The sequence below is a fragment of the Salmo trutta genome, unplaced genomic scaffold (assembly GCF_901001165.1).
Source record: "Salmo trutta unplaced genomic scaffold, fSalTru1.1, whole genome shotgun sequence".
In the NCBI taxonomy this organism is placed as follows: domain Eukaryota; kingdom Metazoa; phylum Chordata; class Actinopteri; order Salmoniformes; family Salmonidae; genus Salmo; species Salmo trutta.
In genome coordinates, this window is record NW_021823319.1 from 189744 (window position 1) to 209743 (window position 20000).

The window sequence follows — 20000 nt, forward strand, 5'->3', positions numbered from 1 at the left end:
GAGATACAGTATAGGAGGTTGGGTACAGTAATAGAGGAGGAGTACAGTATAGAAGGTGATTAGTGGGTGGTACAGTATGAGGAGAAGGAGGTACAGTATAGAGGAGGTACAGTATAGAGGAGGTACAGTATAGAGGAGATACAGTATAGAGGTACAGTATAGAGGAGGTACAGTATAGAGGAGATACAGTATAGAGGTACAGTATAGAGGTACAGTATAGAGGAGATACAGTATAGAGGAGGTACAGTATAGAGGAGATACAGTATAGAGGAGATACAGTATAGAGGAGGTACAGTATAGAGGAGATACAGTATAGAGGAGGTACAGTATAGAGGTACAGTATAGAGGAGATACAGTATAGAGGAGGTACAGTATAGAGGAGGTACAGTATAGAGGAGATACAGTATAGAGGTACAGTATAGAGGAGGTACAGTATAGAGGAGGTACAGTATAGAGGAGGTACAGTATAGAGGAGGTACAGTATAGAGGTACAGTATAGAGGAGGTACAGTATAGAGGAGGTACAGTATAGAGGAGGTACAGTATAGAGGAGATACAGTATAGAGGTACAGTATAGAGGAGATACAGTATAGAGGAGGTACAGTATAGAGGAGCTACAGTATAGAGGAGGTACAGTATAGAGGTACAGTATAGAGGAGGTACAGTATAGAGGAGGTACAGTATAGAGGAGGTACAGTATAGAGGAGATACAGTATAGAGGTACAGTATAGAGGAGATACAGTATAGAGGAGGTACAGTATAGAGGAGATACAGTATAGAGGAGGTACAGTATAGAGGTACAGTATAGAGGAGGTACAGTATAGAGGAGGTACAGTATAGAGGAGATACAGTATAGAGGTGGTACAGTATAGAGGAGGTACAGTATAGAGGAGGTACAGTATAGAGGAGGTACAGTATAGAGGTACAGTATAGAGGTACAGTATAGAGGAGGTACAGTATAGAGGAGATACAGTATAGAGGTACAGTATAGACGAGGTACAGTATGGAGGAGGTACAGTATAGAGGAGGTACAGTATAGAGGAGGTACAGTATAGAGGAGATACAGTATAGAGGAGGGACAGTATAGAGGAGGTACAGTATAGAGGTACAGTATAGAGGTACAGTATAGAGGTACAGTATAGAGGAGATACATTATAGAGGAGGTACAGTATAGAGGAGGTACAGTATAGAGGAGGTACAGTATAGAGGTACAGTATAGAGGTACAGTATAGAGGAGGTACAGTATAGAGGGGGTACAGTATAGAGGAGGTACAGTATAGAGGTACAGTATAGAGGAGATACAGTATAGAGGAGGTACAGTATAGAGGTGGTACAGTATAGAGGAGGTACAGTATAGAGGAGATACAGTATAGAGGTACAGTATAGAGGAGGTACAGTATAGAGGAGGTACAGTATAGAGGAGGTACAGTATAGAGGAGGTACAGTATAGAGGAGATACAGTATAGAGGTACAGTATAGAGGAGGTACAGTATAGAGGAGGTACAGTATAGAGGAGGTACAGTGTAGAGGTACAGTATAGAGGAGGTACAGTATAGAGGAGGTACAGTATAGAGGAGGTACAGTATAGAGGTACAGTATAGAGGTACAGTATAGAGGAGGTACAGTATAGAGGAGGTACAGTATAGAGGAGGTACAGTATAGAGGTACAGTATAGAGGTACAGTATAGAGATACAGTATAGAGGAGGTACAGTATAGAGGAGTACAGTATAGAGGAGGTACAGTATAGAGGTACAGTATAGAGGAGGTACAGTATAGAGGTACAGTATAGAGGAGGTACATTATAGAGGAGGTACAGTATAGAGGAGATACAGTATAGAGGAGGTACAGTATAGAGGAGGTACAGTATAGAGGAGATACAGTATAGAGGTACAGTATAGAGTAGGTACAGTATAGAGGAGATACAGTATAGAGGAGGTACAGTATAGAGGAGGTACAGTATAGAGGAGGTACAGTATAGAGGTACAGTATAGAGGTACAGTATAGAGGAGGTACAGTATAGAGGTACAGTATAGTGGAAGTATAGAGGACAGTATAGAGGTACAGTATAGAGGTACAGTATAGAGGTACAGTATAGAGGAGGTACAGTATAGAGGAGGTACAGTATAGAGGTACAGTATAGAGGTACAGTATTGAGGTACAGTATTGAGGTACAGTATAGAGGAGGTACAGTATAGAGGTACAGTATATAGGAGATACAGTATAGAGGAGATACAGTATAGAGGAGGTACAGTATAGAGGAGGTACAGTATAGAGGTACAGTATAGAGGAGGTACAGTATAGAGGAGATACAGTATAGAGGAGGTACAGTATAGAGGAGGTACAGTATAGAGGAGGTACAGTATAGAGGTACAGTATAGAGGAGGTACAGTATAGAGGAGGTACAGTATAGAGGGAGATACAGTATAGAGGAGGTACAGTATAGAGGAGGTACAGTATAGAGGAGGTACAGTATAGAGGTACAGTATAGAGGAGGTACAGTATAGAGGAGATACAGTATAGAGGAGGTACAGTATAGAGGAGGTACAGTATAGAGGTACAGTATAGAGGTACAGTATAGAGGAGGTACAGTATAGAGGTACAGTATAGAGGAGGTACAGTATAGAGGAGGTACAGTATAGAGGAGATACAGTATAGAGGTACAGTATAGAGGAGGTACAGTATAGAGGAGGTACAGTATAGAGGAGATACAGTATAGAGGAGGTACAGTATAGAGGAGATACAGTATAGAGGTACAGTATAGAGGAGGTACAGTATAGAGGAGGTACAGTATAGAGGTACAGTATAGAGGTACAGTATAGAGGTAGTACAGTATAGAGGTGGTACAGTATAGAGGAGGTACAGTTTAGAGGAGGTACAGTTTAGAGGAGGTACAGTATAGAGGAGGTACAGTATAGAGGAGATACAGTATAGAGGAGATACAGTATAGAGATACAGTATAGAGGTACAGTATAGAGGAGATACAGTATAGAGGAGGTACAGTATAGAGGAGGTACAGTATAGAGGAGGTACAGTATAGAGGTACAGTATAGAGGAGGTACAGTATAGAGGAGGTACAGTATAGAGGAGGTACAGTATAGAGGAGATACAGTATAGAGGAGATACAGTATAGAGGAGGTACAGTATAGAGGAGGTACATTATAGAGGAGGTACAGTATAGAGGAGGTACAGTATAGAGGAGATACAGTATAGAGGAGGTACAGTATAGAGGAGGTACAGTATAGAGGAGGTACAGTATAGAGGAGGTACAGATACCATTGGTACAGTGTTCCCTGGATATAGTCTTTACATCATACCATTGGTACAGTGTTCCCTGGATATAGTCTATACATCATACCATTGGTACAGTGTTCCCTGGATGTAGTCTATACATCAATACCGTTGGTGCAGTGTTCCCTGGATGTAGTCTACACCTCATATCGTTGGTGCAGTGTTCCCTGGATATAGTCTATACATCAATACCATTGGTACAGTGTTCCCTGGATGTAGTCTATACATCAATACCATTGGTACAGTGTTCCCTGGATATAGTCTATACATCAATACCATTGGTACAGTGTTCCCTGGATATAGTCTATACATCAATACCGTTGGTGCAGTGTTCCCTGGATGTAGTCTATACCTCATATCGTTGGTGCAGTGTTCCCTGGATGTAGTCTATACCTCATATCGTTGGTGCAGTGTTCCCTGGATGTAGTCTATACCTCATATCGTTGGTGCAGTGTTCCCTGGATTTGTAGTCTATACCTCATATCGTTGGTGCAGTGTTTCCCCTGGATGTAGTCTAATACCTCATATCGTTGGTGCAGTGTTCCCTGGATGTAGTCTATACCTCATATCGTTGGTGCAGTGTTCCCTGGATGTAGTCTATACCTCATATCGTTGGTGCAGTGTTCCCTGGATGTAGTCTATACCTCATATCGTTGGTGCAGTGTTCCCTGGATGTAGTCTATACCTCATATCGTTGGTGCAGTGTTCCCTGGATGTAGTCTATATCTCATATCGTTGGTGCAGTGTTCCCTGGATGTAGTTCTATACCCTCATATCGTTGGTGCAGTGTTCCCTGGATGTAGTCTATACCTCATATCGTTGGTACAGTGTTCCCTGGATGTAGTCTATACCTCATATCGTTGGTGCAGTGTTCCCTGGATGTAGTCTATACCTCATATCGTTGGTGCAGTGTTCCCTGGATGTAGTCTATACCTCATATCGTTGGTGCAGTGTTCCCTGGATGTAGTCTATACCTCATATCGTTGGTTGCAGTGTTCCCTGGATGTAGTCTATACCTCATATCGTTGGTGCAGTGTTCCCTGGATGTAGTCTATACCTCATATCGTTGGTGCAGTGTTCCCTGGATGTAGTCTATACCTCATATCGTTGGTGCAGTGTTCCCTGGATGTAGTCTATACCTCATATCGTTGGTGCAGTGTTCCCTGGATGTAGTCTATACCTCATATCGTTGGTGCAGTGTTCCCTGGATGTAGTCTATACCTCATATCGTTGGTGCAGTGTTCCCTGGATGTAGTCTATACCTCATATCGTTGGTGCAGTGTTCCCTGGATGTAGTCTATACCTCATATCGTTGGTGCAGTGTTCCCTGGATGTAGTCTATACCTCATATCGTTGGTGCAGTGTTCCCTGGATGTAGTCTATACCTCATATCGTTGGTGCAGTGTTCCCTGGATGTAGTCTATACCTCATATCGTTGGTGCAGTGTTCCCTGGATGTAGTCTATACCTCATATCGTGGGTGCAGTGTTCCTGGATGTAGGTCTTATACCTCATATCGTTTGTGTTGCAGTGTTCCCTGGATGTAGTCTATACCTATACGTTGGTGCAGTGTTGCCTGATAGTCTAATACCTCATATCGTTGGTGCAGTGTTCCCTGGATGTAGTCTATACCTCATATCGTTGGTGCAGTGTTCCCTGGATGTAGTCTATACCTCATATCGTTGGTGCAGTGTTCCCTAACAGTTTGATTTAAGTAAAACGGTACTAATCTAGGTTTGAGATGAGAAATGATGCTGAATGTATGGAGTTATTTGGACCCCTACAAATCAGCCGGGCTAGACAATCTGGACCCTTTCTTTCTAAAATTATCTGCCTAAATTGTTGCAACCCCTATTACCAGCCTGTTCAACCTCTCTTTCGTGTCGTCTGAGATTCCCAAAGGTTGGAAAGCTGCCGCGGTCATCCCCCTCTTCAAAGGGGGGGACACTCTTGACCCAAACTGCTACAGACCTATATTTATCCTACCCTGCCTTTCTAAGGTCTTCGAAAGCCAAGTTAACAAACAGATCACCGACCATTTCCAATCCCACCGTACCTTCTCCACTATGCAATCTGGTTTCCGAGCTGGTCATGGGTGCACCTCAGCCACGCTCAAGGTCCTAAACGATATCTTAACCGCCATCGATAAGAAACAATACTGTGCAGCCGTATTCATTGACCTGGCCAAGGCTTTCGACTCTGTCAATCACCACATCCTCATCAGCAGACTCAACAGCCTCGGTTTCTCAAATGACTGCCTCGCCTGGTTCACCAACTACTTCTCTGATAGAGTTCAGTGTGTCAAATCGGAGGGCCTGTTGTCCGGGCCTCTGGCAGTCTCTATGGGGGTGCCACAGGGTTCAATTCTTGGGCCAACTCTTTTCTCTGTATACATCAATGATGTCACTCTTGCTGCTGGTGAGTCTCTGATCCACCTCTACGCAGACGACACCATTCTGTATACTTCTGGCCCTTCTTTGGACACTGTGTTAACAACCCTCCAGACGAGCTCCAATGCCATACAACACTCCTTCCGTGGCCTCCAACTGCTCTTAAATACAAGTAAAACTAAATGCATGCTATTCAATCGATCACTGCCCGCCCGTCCAGCATCACTACTCTGGACGGTTCTGACTTAGAATATGTGGACAACTATAAATACCTAGGAGTCTGGTTAGACTGTAAACTCTCCTTCCAGACTCACATCAAACATCTCCAATCCAAAGTTAAATCTAGAATTGGCTTCCTATTTCGCAACAAAGCATCCTTCACTCATGCTGCCAAACATAACCTCATAAAACTGACCATCCTACCGATCCTCGACTTCGGCGATGTCATTTACAAAATAGTCTCCAACACCCTACTCAACAAATTGGATGCAGTCTATCACAGTGCCATCCGTTTTGTCATCAAAGCCCCATATACTACCCACCATTGCGACCTGTACGCTCTCGTTAGCTGGCCCTCGCTTCATACTCATCGCCAAACCCACTGGTTCCAGGTCATCTGCAAGACCCTGCTAGGTAAAGTCCCCCCTTATCTCAGCTCACTGGTCACCATAGCAGCACCCACCCGTAGCACGCGCTCCAGCAGGTATATCTCTCAGGTCATCCCCAAAGCCAATTCCTCCTTCGGCCACCTTTCCTTGCAGTTCTCTGCTGCCAATGACTGGAACGAACTACAAAAATCTCTGAAACTGGAAACACTTATCTCCCTCACTAGCTTTAATCACCAGCTGTCAGAGCAGCTCATAGATCACTGCACCTGTACATAGCCCATCTATAAATAGCCCAAACAATTACCTCATCCCCAACTGTATTTATTTATTTATTTTGCTCCCTTGCACCCCATTATTTCTATTTCTACTTTGCACATTCACCTACTGCAAATCTACCATTCCAGTGTTTTACTTGCTATATTGTATTTACTTTGCCACCATGGCCTTTTTTGCCTTTACCTCCCTTATCTCACCTCATTTGATCACATTGTATATAGACTTGTTTTTGTACTGTATTATTGACTGTATGTTTGTTTTTCTCCATGTGTAACTCTGTGTTGTTGTATGTTGTCGAACTGCTTTGCTTTATCTTGACCAGGTCGCAGTTGTAAATGAGAACTTGTTCTCAACTTGCCTACCTGGTTAAACAAAGGTAAAATAAAAAATACAATTTAAAGACTACAGCCAGGGGAACAGACAGGTAAACTTTAATGTAAGACAAGCTCACATGTAGCTTTTTGGTAGTAAACAAGAGATGTGTACTGTATGGTACAGTAGCAAGCTAATGGTAATGTTTGGTTGATTAAATGATGGTAATCGTCCCATTGGAGCAATATGCAGATAAGAAGACTGTAGAGGTCACGATGGGGCTCCTCCATGTTCAATAGGAATCCTAGTTTATTCCTAACAGTTAGGAACTCTCTGATGTCCTCCACCGTGGGGCTCCTCATGAATCCTAGTTTATTCCTAACAGTTAGGAACTCTCTGATGACCTCCACCGTGGGGCTCCTCAGGAATCCTAGTTTATTCCTCTCTGATGTCCTCCACCGTGGGGCTCCTCAGGAATCCTAGTTTATTCCTAACAGTTAGGAACTCTCTGATGTCCTCCATCATGGGGCTCCTCAGGAATCCTAGTTTATTCCTCTCTGATGTCCTCCACCATGGGGCTCCTCAGGAATCCTAGTTTATTCCTCTCTGATGTCCTCCACCGTGGGGCTCCTCAGGAATCCTAGTTTATTCCTAACAGTTAGGAACTCTCTGATGTCCTCCACCGTGGGGCTCCTCCAGGTTCAATAGGAATCCTAGTTTATTCCTCTCTGATGTCCTCCAACGTGGGGCTCCTCAGGAATCCTAGTTTATTCCTCTCTGATGTCCTCCACCATGGGGCTCCTCAGGAATCCTAGTTTATTCCTTTCTGATGTCCTCCATCGTGGGGCTCCTCAGGAATCCTAGTTTATTCGTAACAGTTAGAAACTCTTTGATGTCCTCCACCGTGGGCTCCTCAGGAATCCTAGTTTAGTCCTAACAGTTAGGAACTCTCTGATGTCCTCCATCATGGGGCTCCTCAGGAATCCTAGTTTATTCCTCTCTGATGTCCTCCATCATGGGGCTCCTCAGGAATCCTAGTTTATTCCTCTCTGATGTCCTCCACCGTGGGGCTCCTCAGGAATCCTAGTTTATTCCTAACAGTTAGGAACTCTCTGATGACCTCCTACCTGATCTGTCTACTGAGACAATCAGGATCCTATCCATTATCCAAGGACGTGGACTGTTTTGGTGACATAACTTGGCCTCACCATGACTTTCCCTTCCTCCGCTGACTCTGACACAGCGTGAGGTCCTGACCCAGACCTTTCCCTACTAACCCTCTCCCTCTGCCTCCTCTTCCCTAGGTGGTGCAGTACTTGGCTGGCTGTGGTCTCCAGAGCTGCTCCATGCTAGTGTGTAAAGGGTACCCTGATATCGGCTGGAACCCCGTCGAAGGAGAGAGATACCTCGACTTCCTCCGCTTCGCGGTGTTCTGCAACGGTACACGTGCATTTCCATACCTATGGCAGTTGCCGATTTCATTATAACATCTGTCTGTTGTCGGTAGATGGTCTTGGTTATTTTCATATAATCCTTCATTTCATTCATAACATTTGTCTGTGGTTGGTAGATGGTCTTGGTTATTGGTTGGTTGAAGGAAATGTATTATCAATCTGTTAAATACTTCTATGGTCGAGGTATTGAAGTCAATCTTTACCCATGATCTCAGGTAGGAGGTATTGAAGTCAATCTTTACCCATGATCTCAGGTAGGAGGTATTGAAGTCAATCTTTACCCATGATCTCAGGTAGGAGGTATTGAAGTCAATCTTTACCCATGATCTCAGGTAGGGGGTATTGAAGTCAATCTTTACCCATGATCTCAGGTAGGAGGTATTGAAGTTATGAATGATGTCATGATTTACCTGTCGTCCTATCAGGTGAGAGTGTGGAGGAGAACGCCAACGTGGTGGTGAGGCTGCTGATTCGTCGGCCGGAGTGCTTTGGCCCCGCCCTGCGCGGAGAAGGGGGGAATGGTCTCCTGGCAGCCATGATGGAAGCCATCAAGATATCAGAGGACCCCTGTAGAGACGGGCCCTCCCCTACCTCAGAGGCCGGCAGGACACTGTAGGTACCCCTGTAAAGACGGGCCCTCTCCTACCTCAGAAGCCGGCAGTACACTGTAGGTATCCCTGTAGAGACGGGCCCTCCCCTACCTCAGAGGCCGGCAGGACACTGTAGGTACCCCTGTAGAGACGGGCCCTCCCCTACCTCAGAGGCCGGCAGGACACTGTAGGTACCCCTGTAGAGACGGGCCCTCCCCTACCTCAGAGGCCAGCAGGACACTGTAGGTACCCCTGTAGAGACGGGCCCTCCCCTACCTCAGAGGCCAGCAGGACACTGTAGGTACCCCTGTCATAGCAGGACACTGTCGGTACCCCTGTCATAGCAGGACACTGTCGGTACCCCTGACATAGCAGGACACTGTCGGTACCCCTGACATAGCAGGACACTGTCGGTACCCCTGTCATAGCAGGACACTGTAGGTACCCCTGCCATAGCAGGACACTGTAGATACCCCTGTCATAGCAGGACACTGTCGGTACCCCGTCATAGCAGGACACTGTCGGTACCCCTGTCATAGCAGGACACTGTAGGTACCCCTGTCATAGCAGGACACTGTAGGTACCCCTGTCATAGCAGGACACTGTAGATACCCCTGTCATAGCAGGACACTGTAGGTACCGCTGTCATAGCAGGACACTGTAGATACCCCTGCCATAGCAGGACACTGTAGATACCCCTGTCATAGCAGGAAACTGTAGATACCCCTGTCATAGCAGGACACTGTAGGTACCCCTGTCATAGCAGGACACTGTAGCCCTGTCATAGCAGGACACTGTAGGTACCCCTGCCATAGCAGGACACTGTAGATACCCCTGTCATAGCAGGACACTGTAGGTACCCCTGTCATAGCAGGACACTGTAGGTACCCCTGCCATAGCAGGACACTGTAGATACCCCTGTCATAGCAGGACACTGTAGGTACCCCTGTCATAGCAGGACACTGTAGGTACCCCTGTCATAGCAGGACACTGTCGGTACCCCTGTCATAGCAGGACACTGTAGGTACCCCTGTCACCGCTGTCATAGCAGGACACTGTAGGTACCGCTGTCATAGCAGGACACTGTAGGTACCCCTGTCATAGCAGGACACTGTCGGTACCCCTTTTCATAGCAGGACACTGTAGATGCCCCTGTCATAGTACACTGTAGGTACCCCTGTCATAGCAGGACACTGTAGGTACCCCTGTCATAGCAGGACACTGTAGGTACCCCTGTCATAGCAGGACACTGTAGATGCCCCTGTCATAGTACACTGTAGGTACCCCTGTCATAGCAGGACACTGTAGGTACCCCTGTCATAGCAGGACACTGTAGATGCCCCTGTCATAGTACACTGTAGGTACCCCTGTCATAGCAGGACACTGTAGGTACCCCTGTCATAGCAGGACACTGTAGGTACCCCTGTCATAGCAGGACACTGTAGGTACCGCTGTCATAGCAGGACACTGTAGATACCCCTGCCATAGCAGGACACTGTAGATACCCCTGTCATAGCAGGACACTGTAGATACCCCTGTCATAGCAGGACACTGTAGGTACCCCTGTCATAGCAGGACACTGTAGATACCCCTGTCATAGCAGGAACCTGTAGGTACCCCTGTCATAGCAGGACACTGTAGGTACCCCTGTCACAGCAGGACACTGTCGGTACCCCTGTCATAGCAGGACACTGTAGGTGCCCCTGTCATAGCAGGACACTGTAGGTACCCCTGTCACAGCAGGACACTGTAGGTACCCCTGTCACAGCAGGACACTGTCGGTACCCCTGTCATAGCAGGACACTGTAGGTGCCCCTGTCATAGCAGGACACTGTAGGTACCCCTGTCATAGCAGGACACTGTAGGTACCCCTGTCATAGCAGGACACTGTAGGTACCCCTGTCATAGCAGGACACTGTAGGTGCCCCTGTCATAGCAGGACACTGTAGGAGCCCCTGTCATAGCAGGACACTGTTGGTACCCCTGCCATAGCAGGACACTGTAGGTACCCCTGTCATAGCAGGACACTGTAGATACCCCTGTCATAGCAGGACACTGTCGGTACCCCTGTCATAGCAGGACACTGTCGGTACCCCTGACATAGCAGGACACTGTCAGTACCCCTGACATAGCAGGACACTGTCGGTACCCCTGACATTGCAGGACACTGTAGATACCCCTGACATAGCAGGACACTGTAGATACCCCTGACATAGCAGGACACTGTAGGTTCCATTGAACTGTGCTAGCTCTAACCCTAACACTGTAGGTTCCATTGAACTGGGCTAGCTCTAACCCTAACACTGTAGGTTCCATTGAACTGGGCTAGCTCTAACCCTAACACTGTAGGTTCCATTGAACTGGGCTAGCTCTAACCCTAACACTGTAGGTTCCATTGAACTGTGCTAGCTCTAACCCTAACACTGTAGGGGTGGGTTCTTCTCCTACCTCTACAGTACCTCTCTCTGTCCCGTTCTCTCTGTCCCGTTCTCTCTGTCCCGTTCTCTCTCTCTCTGTCCCGTTCTCTCTGTCCCGTTCTCTCTGTCCCGTTCTCTCTCTGTCCCGTTCTCTCTGTCCCGTTCTCTCTCTGTCCCGTTCTCTCTGTCCCGTTCTCTCTCTGTCCCGTTCTCTCTGTCCCGTTCTCTCTGTCCCGTTCTCTCTGTCCAGTTCTCTCTGTCCCGTTCTCTCTCTGTCCCGTTCTCTCTGTCCCGTTCTCTCTCTGTCCCGTTCTCTCTGTCCCGTTCTCTCTGTCCCGTTCTCTCTGTCCCGTTCTCTCTGTCCCGTTCTCTCTGTCCCGTTCTCTCTCTGTCCCGTTCTCTCTCTGTCCCGTTCTCTCTGTCCCGTTCTCTCTCTCTCTGTCCCGTTCTCTCTGTCCCGTTCTCTCTCTCTCTGTCCCGTTCTCTCTGTCCCGTTCTCTCTCTCTCTGTCCCGTTCTCTCTCACCTTTTTTCTCTCACTCGCTCTCTCCCTCCTCTCCCTCCAACTCCATCACTACCTCCCCCCCTCCCCCCCTCTCTCTCTCTCTCTCTCTCCGCCGTCCACTCTCCCTCCCTCTGGACTCTCTCCTGCCTCCCCTGCGCCAGAGTATGTCCACTCTCCCTCCCTCTGGACTCTCTCCTGCCTCCCCTGCGCCAGAGTATGTCCTCATTACTCATCAGTGTTCCTGTTCTGTCTGGCCATGCTACCAGGTGTCCTATAAAAGTCCCTGAGATAGTCTGCCCTACTATTATCAGGCGTCAGACTCAGAAACAACGACCCAACGCAACTCCAGGCTGTGTGAGGGCTATTTGACCAAGAAGGAGAGTGATGGAGCGCTGCATCAGATGACCTGGCCTCCACAATCACCCGACCTCAACCCAATTGAGATGGTTTGGGATGAGTCGGACCGCAGAGTGAAGGGAAAATCAGCCAACAAGTGCTCAGCATATGTGGGAACTCCTTCAAGACTGTTGGAAAAGCATTCCTCATGAAGCTGGTTGAGAGAACGCCAAGAGTGTGTAAAGCTGTCATCAAGGCAAAGGGAGGCCACTTTGAAGAATCTAAAATATATTTTTGATTTGTTTAACACTTTTTTTGGTTACTACATGATTCCATATGTGTTATTTCATAGTTTTGATGTCTTCACTATTATTCTACAATGTAGTAAATAGTAAAAATAAAGAAAAACCCTTGAATGAGTAGGTGTGTCCAAACTTTTGACTTGTACTGTGTGTGTGTGTGTGTGTGTGTGTGTGTGTGTGTGTGTGTGTGTGTGTGTGTGTGTGTGTGTGTGTGTCCTCAGCAGTGAGGTGTTATTGGAGGATGAGGAGGATGACACTATTCACATGGGAAACGCTATAATGACCTTCTACGCCGCCCTCATAGACCTGCTGGGGCGCTGCGCACCTGAGATGCACGTGAGTCACAGATAGAGGAGGAGTCAACGCCTTAGACAGACAGGATACAGACAGACGGACGGACGGACGGACGGACGGACAGACAGACAGACTGACTTACAAATGGACAGGCAGTCTTAGAACCAATAGGGTGCTATTTGAGACGGGGCCACTGTAAGAACCAATAGGGTGCTATTTGAGACTGGGCCATTGTAAGAACCAATAGGGTGATAATTGAGACTGGGCCATTGTAAGAACCAATAGGGTGCTATTTGAGACTGGGCCATTGTAAGAACCAATAGGGTGATAATTGAGACTGGGCCATTGTAAGAACCAATAGGGTGCTAATTGAGACTGGGCCATTGTAAGAACCAATAGGGTGCTATTTGAGACTGGGCCATTGTAAGAACCAATAGGGTGCTATTTGAGACTGGGCTATTGTAAGAACCAATAGGGTGATAATTGAGACTGGGCCATTGTAAGAACCAATAGGGTGCTAATTGAGACTGGGCCACTGTAAGAACCAATAGGGTGCTAATTGAGACTGGGAAACTGTAAGAACCAATAGGGTGATAATTGAGACTGGGCCACTGTAAGAACCAATAGGGTGCTAATTGAGACTGGGCCATTGTAAGAACCAATAGGGTGCTATTTGAGACTGGGCCATTGTAAGAACCAATAGGGTGCTAATTGAGACTGGGCCATTGTAAGAACCAATAGGGTGCTAATTGAGACTGGGCCATTGTAAGAACCAATAGGGTGCTATTTGAGACTGGGCCATTGTAAGAACCAATAGGGTGATAATTGAGACTGGGCCATTGTAAGAACCAATAGGGTGCTAATTGAGACTGGGCCATTGTAAGAACCAATAGGGTGCTATTTGAGACTGGGCCATTGTAAGAACCAATAGGGTGCTAATTGAGACTGGGCCATTGTAAGAACCAATAGGGTGCTAATTGAGACTGGGCCACTGTAAGAACCAATAGGGTGCTATTTGAGACTGGGCCACTGTAAGAACCAATAGGGTGCTATTTGAGACTGGGCCATTGTAAGAACCAGGGTCATGCTGGAGCACAGAGAGGGAGTGATGGTAGAGAGGGAGTGATGGTAGAGAGGGAGTGATGGTAGAGAGGGAGTGATGGTAGAGAGGGAGTGATGGTAGAGAGGGAGTGATGGTAGAGAGGGAGTGATGGTAGAGAGGGAGTGATGGTAGAGAGGGAGTGATGGTAGAGAGGGAGTGATGGTAGAGAGGGAGTGATGGTAGAGAGGGAGTGATGGTAGAGAGGGAGTGATGGTAGACTGGATAAATTACACTTTAATAAAGAAAGTCTCTAACCCTCATTTCATTTCAACATTTCATCGTTGGCCAAGTTGAGGTTTTCTGATCATTTTTCAAATCTTCTGCCAGCCATTTAGCCAGGGCTCTGGTCAACAGTAGTGCTCTATATAGGGAATAGGGCTCTGGTCAACAGTAGTGCTCTATATAGGGAATAGGGCTCTGGTCAACAGTAGTGCTCTATATAGGGAATAGGGCTCTGGTCAACAGTAGTGCTCTATATAAAGAATAGGGCTCTGGTCAACAGTAGTGCTCTATATAGGGAATAGGGCTCTGGTCAACAGTAGTGTTCTATATAGGGAATAGGGCTCTGGTCAACAGTAGTGCTCTATATAGGGAATAGGGCTCTGGTCAACAGTAGTACTCTATATAGGGAATAGGGCTCTGGTCAACAGTAGTGCTCTATATAGGGAATAGGGCTCTGGTCAACAGTAGTGCTCTATATAGGGAATAGGGCTCTGGTCAACAGTAGTGCTCTATATAGGGAATAGGGCTCTGGTCAACAGTAGTGCACTATATAGGGAATAGGGCTCTGGTCAACAGTAGTGCTCTATAGGGAATAGGGCTCTGGTCAACAGTAGTGCTCTATATAGGGAATAGGGCTCTGGTCAACAGTAGTGTTCTATATAGGGAATAGGGCTCTGGTCAACAGTAGTGTTCTATATAGGGAATAGGGCCCTGGTCAACAGTAGTGCTCTATATAGGGAATAGGGCTCTGGTCAACAGTAGTGTTCTATATAGGGAATAGGGCTCTGGTCAACAGTAGTGTTCTATATAGGGAATAGGGCTCTGGTCAACAGTAGTGTTCTATATAGGGAATAGGGCTCTGGTCAACAGTAGTGTTCTATATAGGGAATAGGGCTCTGGTCAACAGTAGTGCTCTATATAGGGAATAGGGCTCTGGTCAACAGTAGTGCTCTATATAGGGAATAGGGCTGTAGGATAAAGTAGTGCTCTATAGTGTTCTATATAGGGAGTAGGGGGGCATTTGTAGTTGTATTTTGTCGTTATTACGGACCCTCATTAGCTGCTGCCTTGCTCTTCCTGGGGCCCAGACACATTAAGGCACATTACCTTTGCGATGCAGGCGTTCTCTGAGAAGGGGTGTTGTGTTTTCCAGCTGATCCATGCAGGGAAGGGCGAGGCCATAAGGATAAGAGCCATCCTACGTTCCCTGATCCCTATAGAGGACCTGGAAGGAGTGATCAGCATACCCTTTCCCATGCCAACTCTGGCCAAAGGTGGGTGGAAACTCTTCCCGCTATACCTCTCAGGCATTGCAGGGGTATAAGGTATTGCCCAAGGTCCATCCGAGCTGGAGCAGCAGGGAGTTCTGCACAGTGGGCCCTGAAAACCATCCACTACTCTGTGAAACTGGCCTAAAACCCTCCACTACTCTGTTAAACTGGCCTAAAACCATCCACTACTCTGTTAAACTGGCCTATAACCATCCACTACTATGTTAGACTGGCCTAAAACCATCCACTACTCTGTTAAACTGGCCTAAATCCATCCAGTACTCTGTTAAACTGGCCTAAAACCCTCCACTACTCTGTTAAACTGGCCTAAAACCATCCACTACTCTGTTAAACTGGCCTATAACCATCCACTACTCTGTTAAACTAACCTAAAACCATCCACTACTCTGTTAAACTGGCCTAAAACCCTCCACTACTCTGTTAAACTGGCCTAAAACCATCCACTACTCTGTTAAACTGGCCTAAAACCATCCACTACTCTGTTAAACTGACCCTAAAACCATCCACTACTCTGTTAAACTGGCCTATAACCATGCACTACGCTGTTAAACTGGCCTAAAACCATCCACTACTCTGTTAAACTGGCCTAAAACCATCCACTACTCTGTTAAACTGACCTAAAACCATCCACTACTCTGTTAAACTGGCCTAAACCCATCCACTACTCTGTTTAACTGGCCTAAAACCATCCACTACTCTGTTAAACTGGCCTAAAACCCTCCACTACTCTGGCAAACTGGCCTAAACCATCCACTACTCTGTTAGACTGGCCTAAAACCATCCATTACTCTGTTAAACTGGCCTAAACCCATCCACTACTCTGTTAAACTGGCCTAAAACCATCCACTACTCTGTTAAACTGGCCTAAAACCATCCACTACTCTGTTAACTGGGCCTAAAACCATCCACTACTCTGTTAAACTGAACTAAAACCCTCCACTACTCTGTTAAACTGACCTAAAACCCTCCACTACTCTGTTAAACTGACCCTAAAACCTTCACTACTCTGTTAAACTGGCCTAAAACCATCCACTACTCTGTTAAACTGACCTAAAACCATCCACTACTCTGTTAAACTGACCTAAAACCATCCACTACTCTGTTAAACTGGCCTAAACCATCCACTACTCTGTTAAACTGGCCTAAACCATCCACTACTCTGTTAAACTGACCTAAAACCATCCACTACTCTGGTAAACTGGCCTAAAACCATCCACTACTCTGTTAAACTGGCCTCAACCATACTGACCTAAAACCATCCACTACTCTGTTAAACTGACCTAAAACCATCCACTACTCTGTTAAACTGGCCTAAAACCATCCACTACTCTGTTAGACTGGCCTAAAACCATCCACTACTCTGTTAACTGGCCTAAAACCATCCACTACTCTGTTAGACTGGCCTAAAACCATCCACTACTCTGTTAACTGACCTAAAACCATCCACTACTCTGTTAAACTGGCCTAAACCATCCACTACTCTGTTAAACTGGCCTAAACCATCCACTACTCTGTTAGACTGGCCTAAAACCATCCACTACTCTGTTAACTGACCTAAAACCATCCACTACTCTGGTAAACTGACCTAAAACCATCCACTACTCTGTTAAACTGGCCTAAAACCATCCACTACTCTGTTAAAACTGGCCTAAAAACCATCCACTACTCTGTTAAAACTGGCCTAAAACCATACTGACCTAAAACCATACACTACTCTGTTAAACTAACCTAAAACCATCCACTACTCTGTTAAACTGGCCTAAAACCATACTGACCTAAAACCATCCACTACTCTGTTAAACTGGCCTAAAACCCTTCACTACTCTGTTAAACTGGCCTAAAACCATCCACTACTCTGGTAAACTGGCCTAAAACCATCCACTACTCTGTTAAACTGGCCTAAAACCATCCACTACTCTGTTAAACTGGCCTAAACCATGCACTACGCTGTTAAACTGGCCTAAAACCATCCACTACTCTGTTAAACTGACCTAAAACCATCCACTACTATGTTAGACTGGCCTAAAACCATCCACTACTCTGTTAAACTGAACTAAAATATAGTTTCCAATCTGTATCCAGATGGATCAGTGGTTGAACCCTGTCTCTGGTCTGTCTGTTATGTGTATCCAGATGGATCGGTGGTTGAACCCTGTCTCTGGTCTGTCTGTTATGTGTATCCAGATGGATCGGTGGTTGAACCCTGTCTCTGGCCTATCTGTTATGTGTATCCAGATGGATCGGTGGTTGAACCCTGTCTCTGGTCTGTCTGTTATGTGTTTCCAGATGGATCAGTGGTTGAACCTGATATGTCAGCTGGGTTCTGTCCGGACCACAAGGCAGCCATGGTGCTGTTCCTGGACCGGGTCTACGGGATAGAGGACCAGAACTTCCTACTTCATCTGCTGGAGGTCGGATTCCTGCCCGACCTTAGGGCTGCTGCCTCGCTCGACACAGTGAGTCTCTAACCTTATAGACACAGTGAGTCTCTAACCCTGTAGACACAGTGAGTCTCTAACCCTGTAGACACAGTGAGTCTCTAACCCTGTAGACACAGTGAGTCTCTAACCCTGTAGACACAGTGAGTCTCTAACCTTATAGACACAGTGAGTCTCTAACCCTGTAGACACAGTGAGTCTCTAACCCTGTAGACACAGTGAGTCTCTAACCTTATAGACACAGTGAGACTCTAACCCTGTAGACACAGTGAGTCTCTAACCCTGTAGACACAGTGAGTCTCTAACCTTATAGACACAGTGAGTCTCTAACCTTATAGACACAGTGAGTCTCTAACCTTATAGACACAGTGAGTCTCTAACCCTGTAGACACAGTGAGTCTCTAACCCTGTAGACGCAGTGAGTCTCTAACCTTATAGACACAGTGAGTCTCTAACCTTATAGACACAGTGAGTCTCTAACCCTGTAGACACAGTGAGTCTCTAACCCTGTAGACACAGTGAGTCTCTAACCCTGTAGACGCAGTGAGTCTCTAACCCTGTAGACACAGTGAGTCTCTAACCCTGTAGACACAGTGAGTCTCTAACCTTATAGACGCAGTGAGTCTCTAACCCTGTAGACGCAGTGAGTCTCTAACCCTGTAGATGCAGTGAGTCTCTAACCCTGTAGACACAGTGAGTCTCTAACCCTGTAGACGCAGTGAGTCTCTAACCCTGTAGACACAGTGAGTCTCTAACCCTGTAGACACAGTGAGTCTCTAACCCTGTAGACACAGTGAGTCTCTAACCTTATAGACACAGTGAGTCTCTAACCCTGTAGACACAGTGAGTCTCTAACCTTATAGACACAGTGAGTCTCTAACCCTGTAGATGCAGTGAGTCTCTAACCCTGTAGACACAGTGAGTCTCTAACCCTGTAGACGCAGTGAGTCTCTAACCCTGACCTTATAGACGCAGTGAGTCTCTAACCCTGTAGACACAGTGAGTCTCTAACCCTGTAGACACAGTGAGTCTCTAACCCTGTAGACACAGTGAGTCTCTAACCCTGTAGATGCAGTGAGTCTCTAACCCTGTAGACAGTGAGTCTCTAACCCTGTAGACGCAGTGAGTCTCTAACCCTGACCTTATAGACGCAGTGAGTCTCTAACCTTATAGACGCAGTGAGTCTCTAACCCTGTAGACACAGTGAGTCTCTAACCCTGTAGACACAGTGAGTCTCTAACCCTGTAGATGCAGTGAGTCTCTAACCCTGTAGACGCAGTGAGTCTCTAACCCTGTAGACACAGTGAGTCTCTAACCCTGTAGATGCAGTGAGTCTCTAACCCTGTAGACACAGTGAGTCTCTAACCCTGTAGACGCAGTGAGTCTCTAACCCTGACCTTATAGACGCAGTGAGTCTCTAACCCTGACCTTATAGACACAGTGAGTCTCTAACCCTGTAGACACAGTGAGTCTCTAACCCTGTAGACACAGTGAGTCTCTAACCCTGTAGACGCAGTGAGTCTCTAACCCTGACCTTATAGACGCAGTGAGTCTCTAACCTTATAGACGCAGTGAGTCTCTAACCCTGTAGACACAGTGAGTCTCTAACCCTGTAGATGCAGTGAGTCTCTAACCTTTAGACACAGTGAGTCTCTAACCCTGTAGACACAGTGAGTCTCTAACCCTGTAGATGCAGTGAGTCTCTAACCCTGTAGACACAGTGAGTCTCTAACCCTGTAGACACAGTGAGTCTCTAACCCTGTAGATGCAGTGAGTCTCTAACCCTGTAGACACAGTGAGTCTCTAACCCTGTAGACACAGTGAGTCTCTAACCTTATAGACACAGTGAGTCTCTAACCTTATAGACACAGTGAGTCTCTAACCCTGTAGACACAGTGAGTCTCTAACCCTGTAGACGCAGTGAGTCTCTAACCCTGTAGATGCAGTGAGTCTCTAACCTTATAGACACAGTGAGTCTCTAACCCTGTAGATGCAGTGAGTCTCTAACCCTGTAGACACAGTGAGTCTCTAACCCTGTAGATGCAGTGAGTCTCTAACCCTGTAGACACAGTGAGTCTCTAACCCTGTAGATGCAGTGAGTCTCTAACCCTGTAGACACAGTGAGTCTCTAACCTTATAGACACAGTGAGTCTCTAACCTTATAGACGCAGTGAGT

At 46.5% G+C, this 20000-nt stretch overlaps 1 protein-coding gene across 1 annotated transcript in view; it reads left to right on the plus strand.

Moving 5' to 3' along the window:
• Window positions 1–20000, plus strand: part of LOC115190095 (ryanodine receptor 2) — a 222833-nt gene that overhangs the window by 99324 nt on the left and 103509 nt on the right. The window contains exons 24-29 of the mRNA XM_029748570.1: window positions 4774–4784; window positions 8178–8313; window positions 8753–8939; window positions 12701–12812; window positions 15248–15368; window positions 17673–17842. Coding sequence (XP_029604430.1) covers window positions 4774–4784; window positions 8178–8313; window positions 8753–8939; window positions 12701–12812; window positions 15248–15368; window positions 17673–17842 — 737 coding nt within the window. The remainder of the gene's footprint in view (window positions 1–4773; window positions 4785–8177; window positions 8314–8752; window positions 8940–12700; window positions 12813–15247; window positions 15369–17672; window positions 17843–20000) is intronic.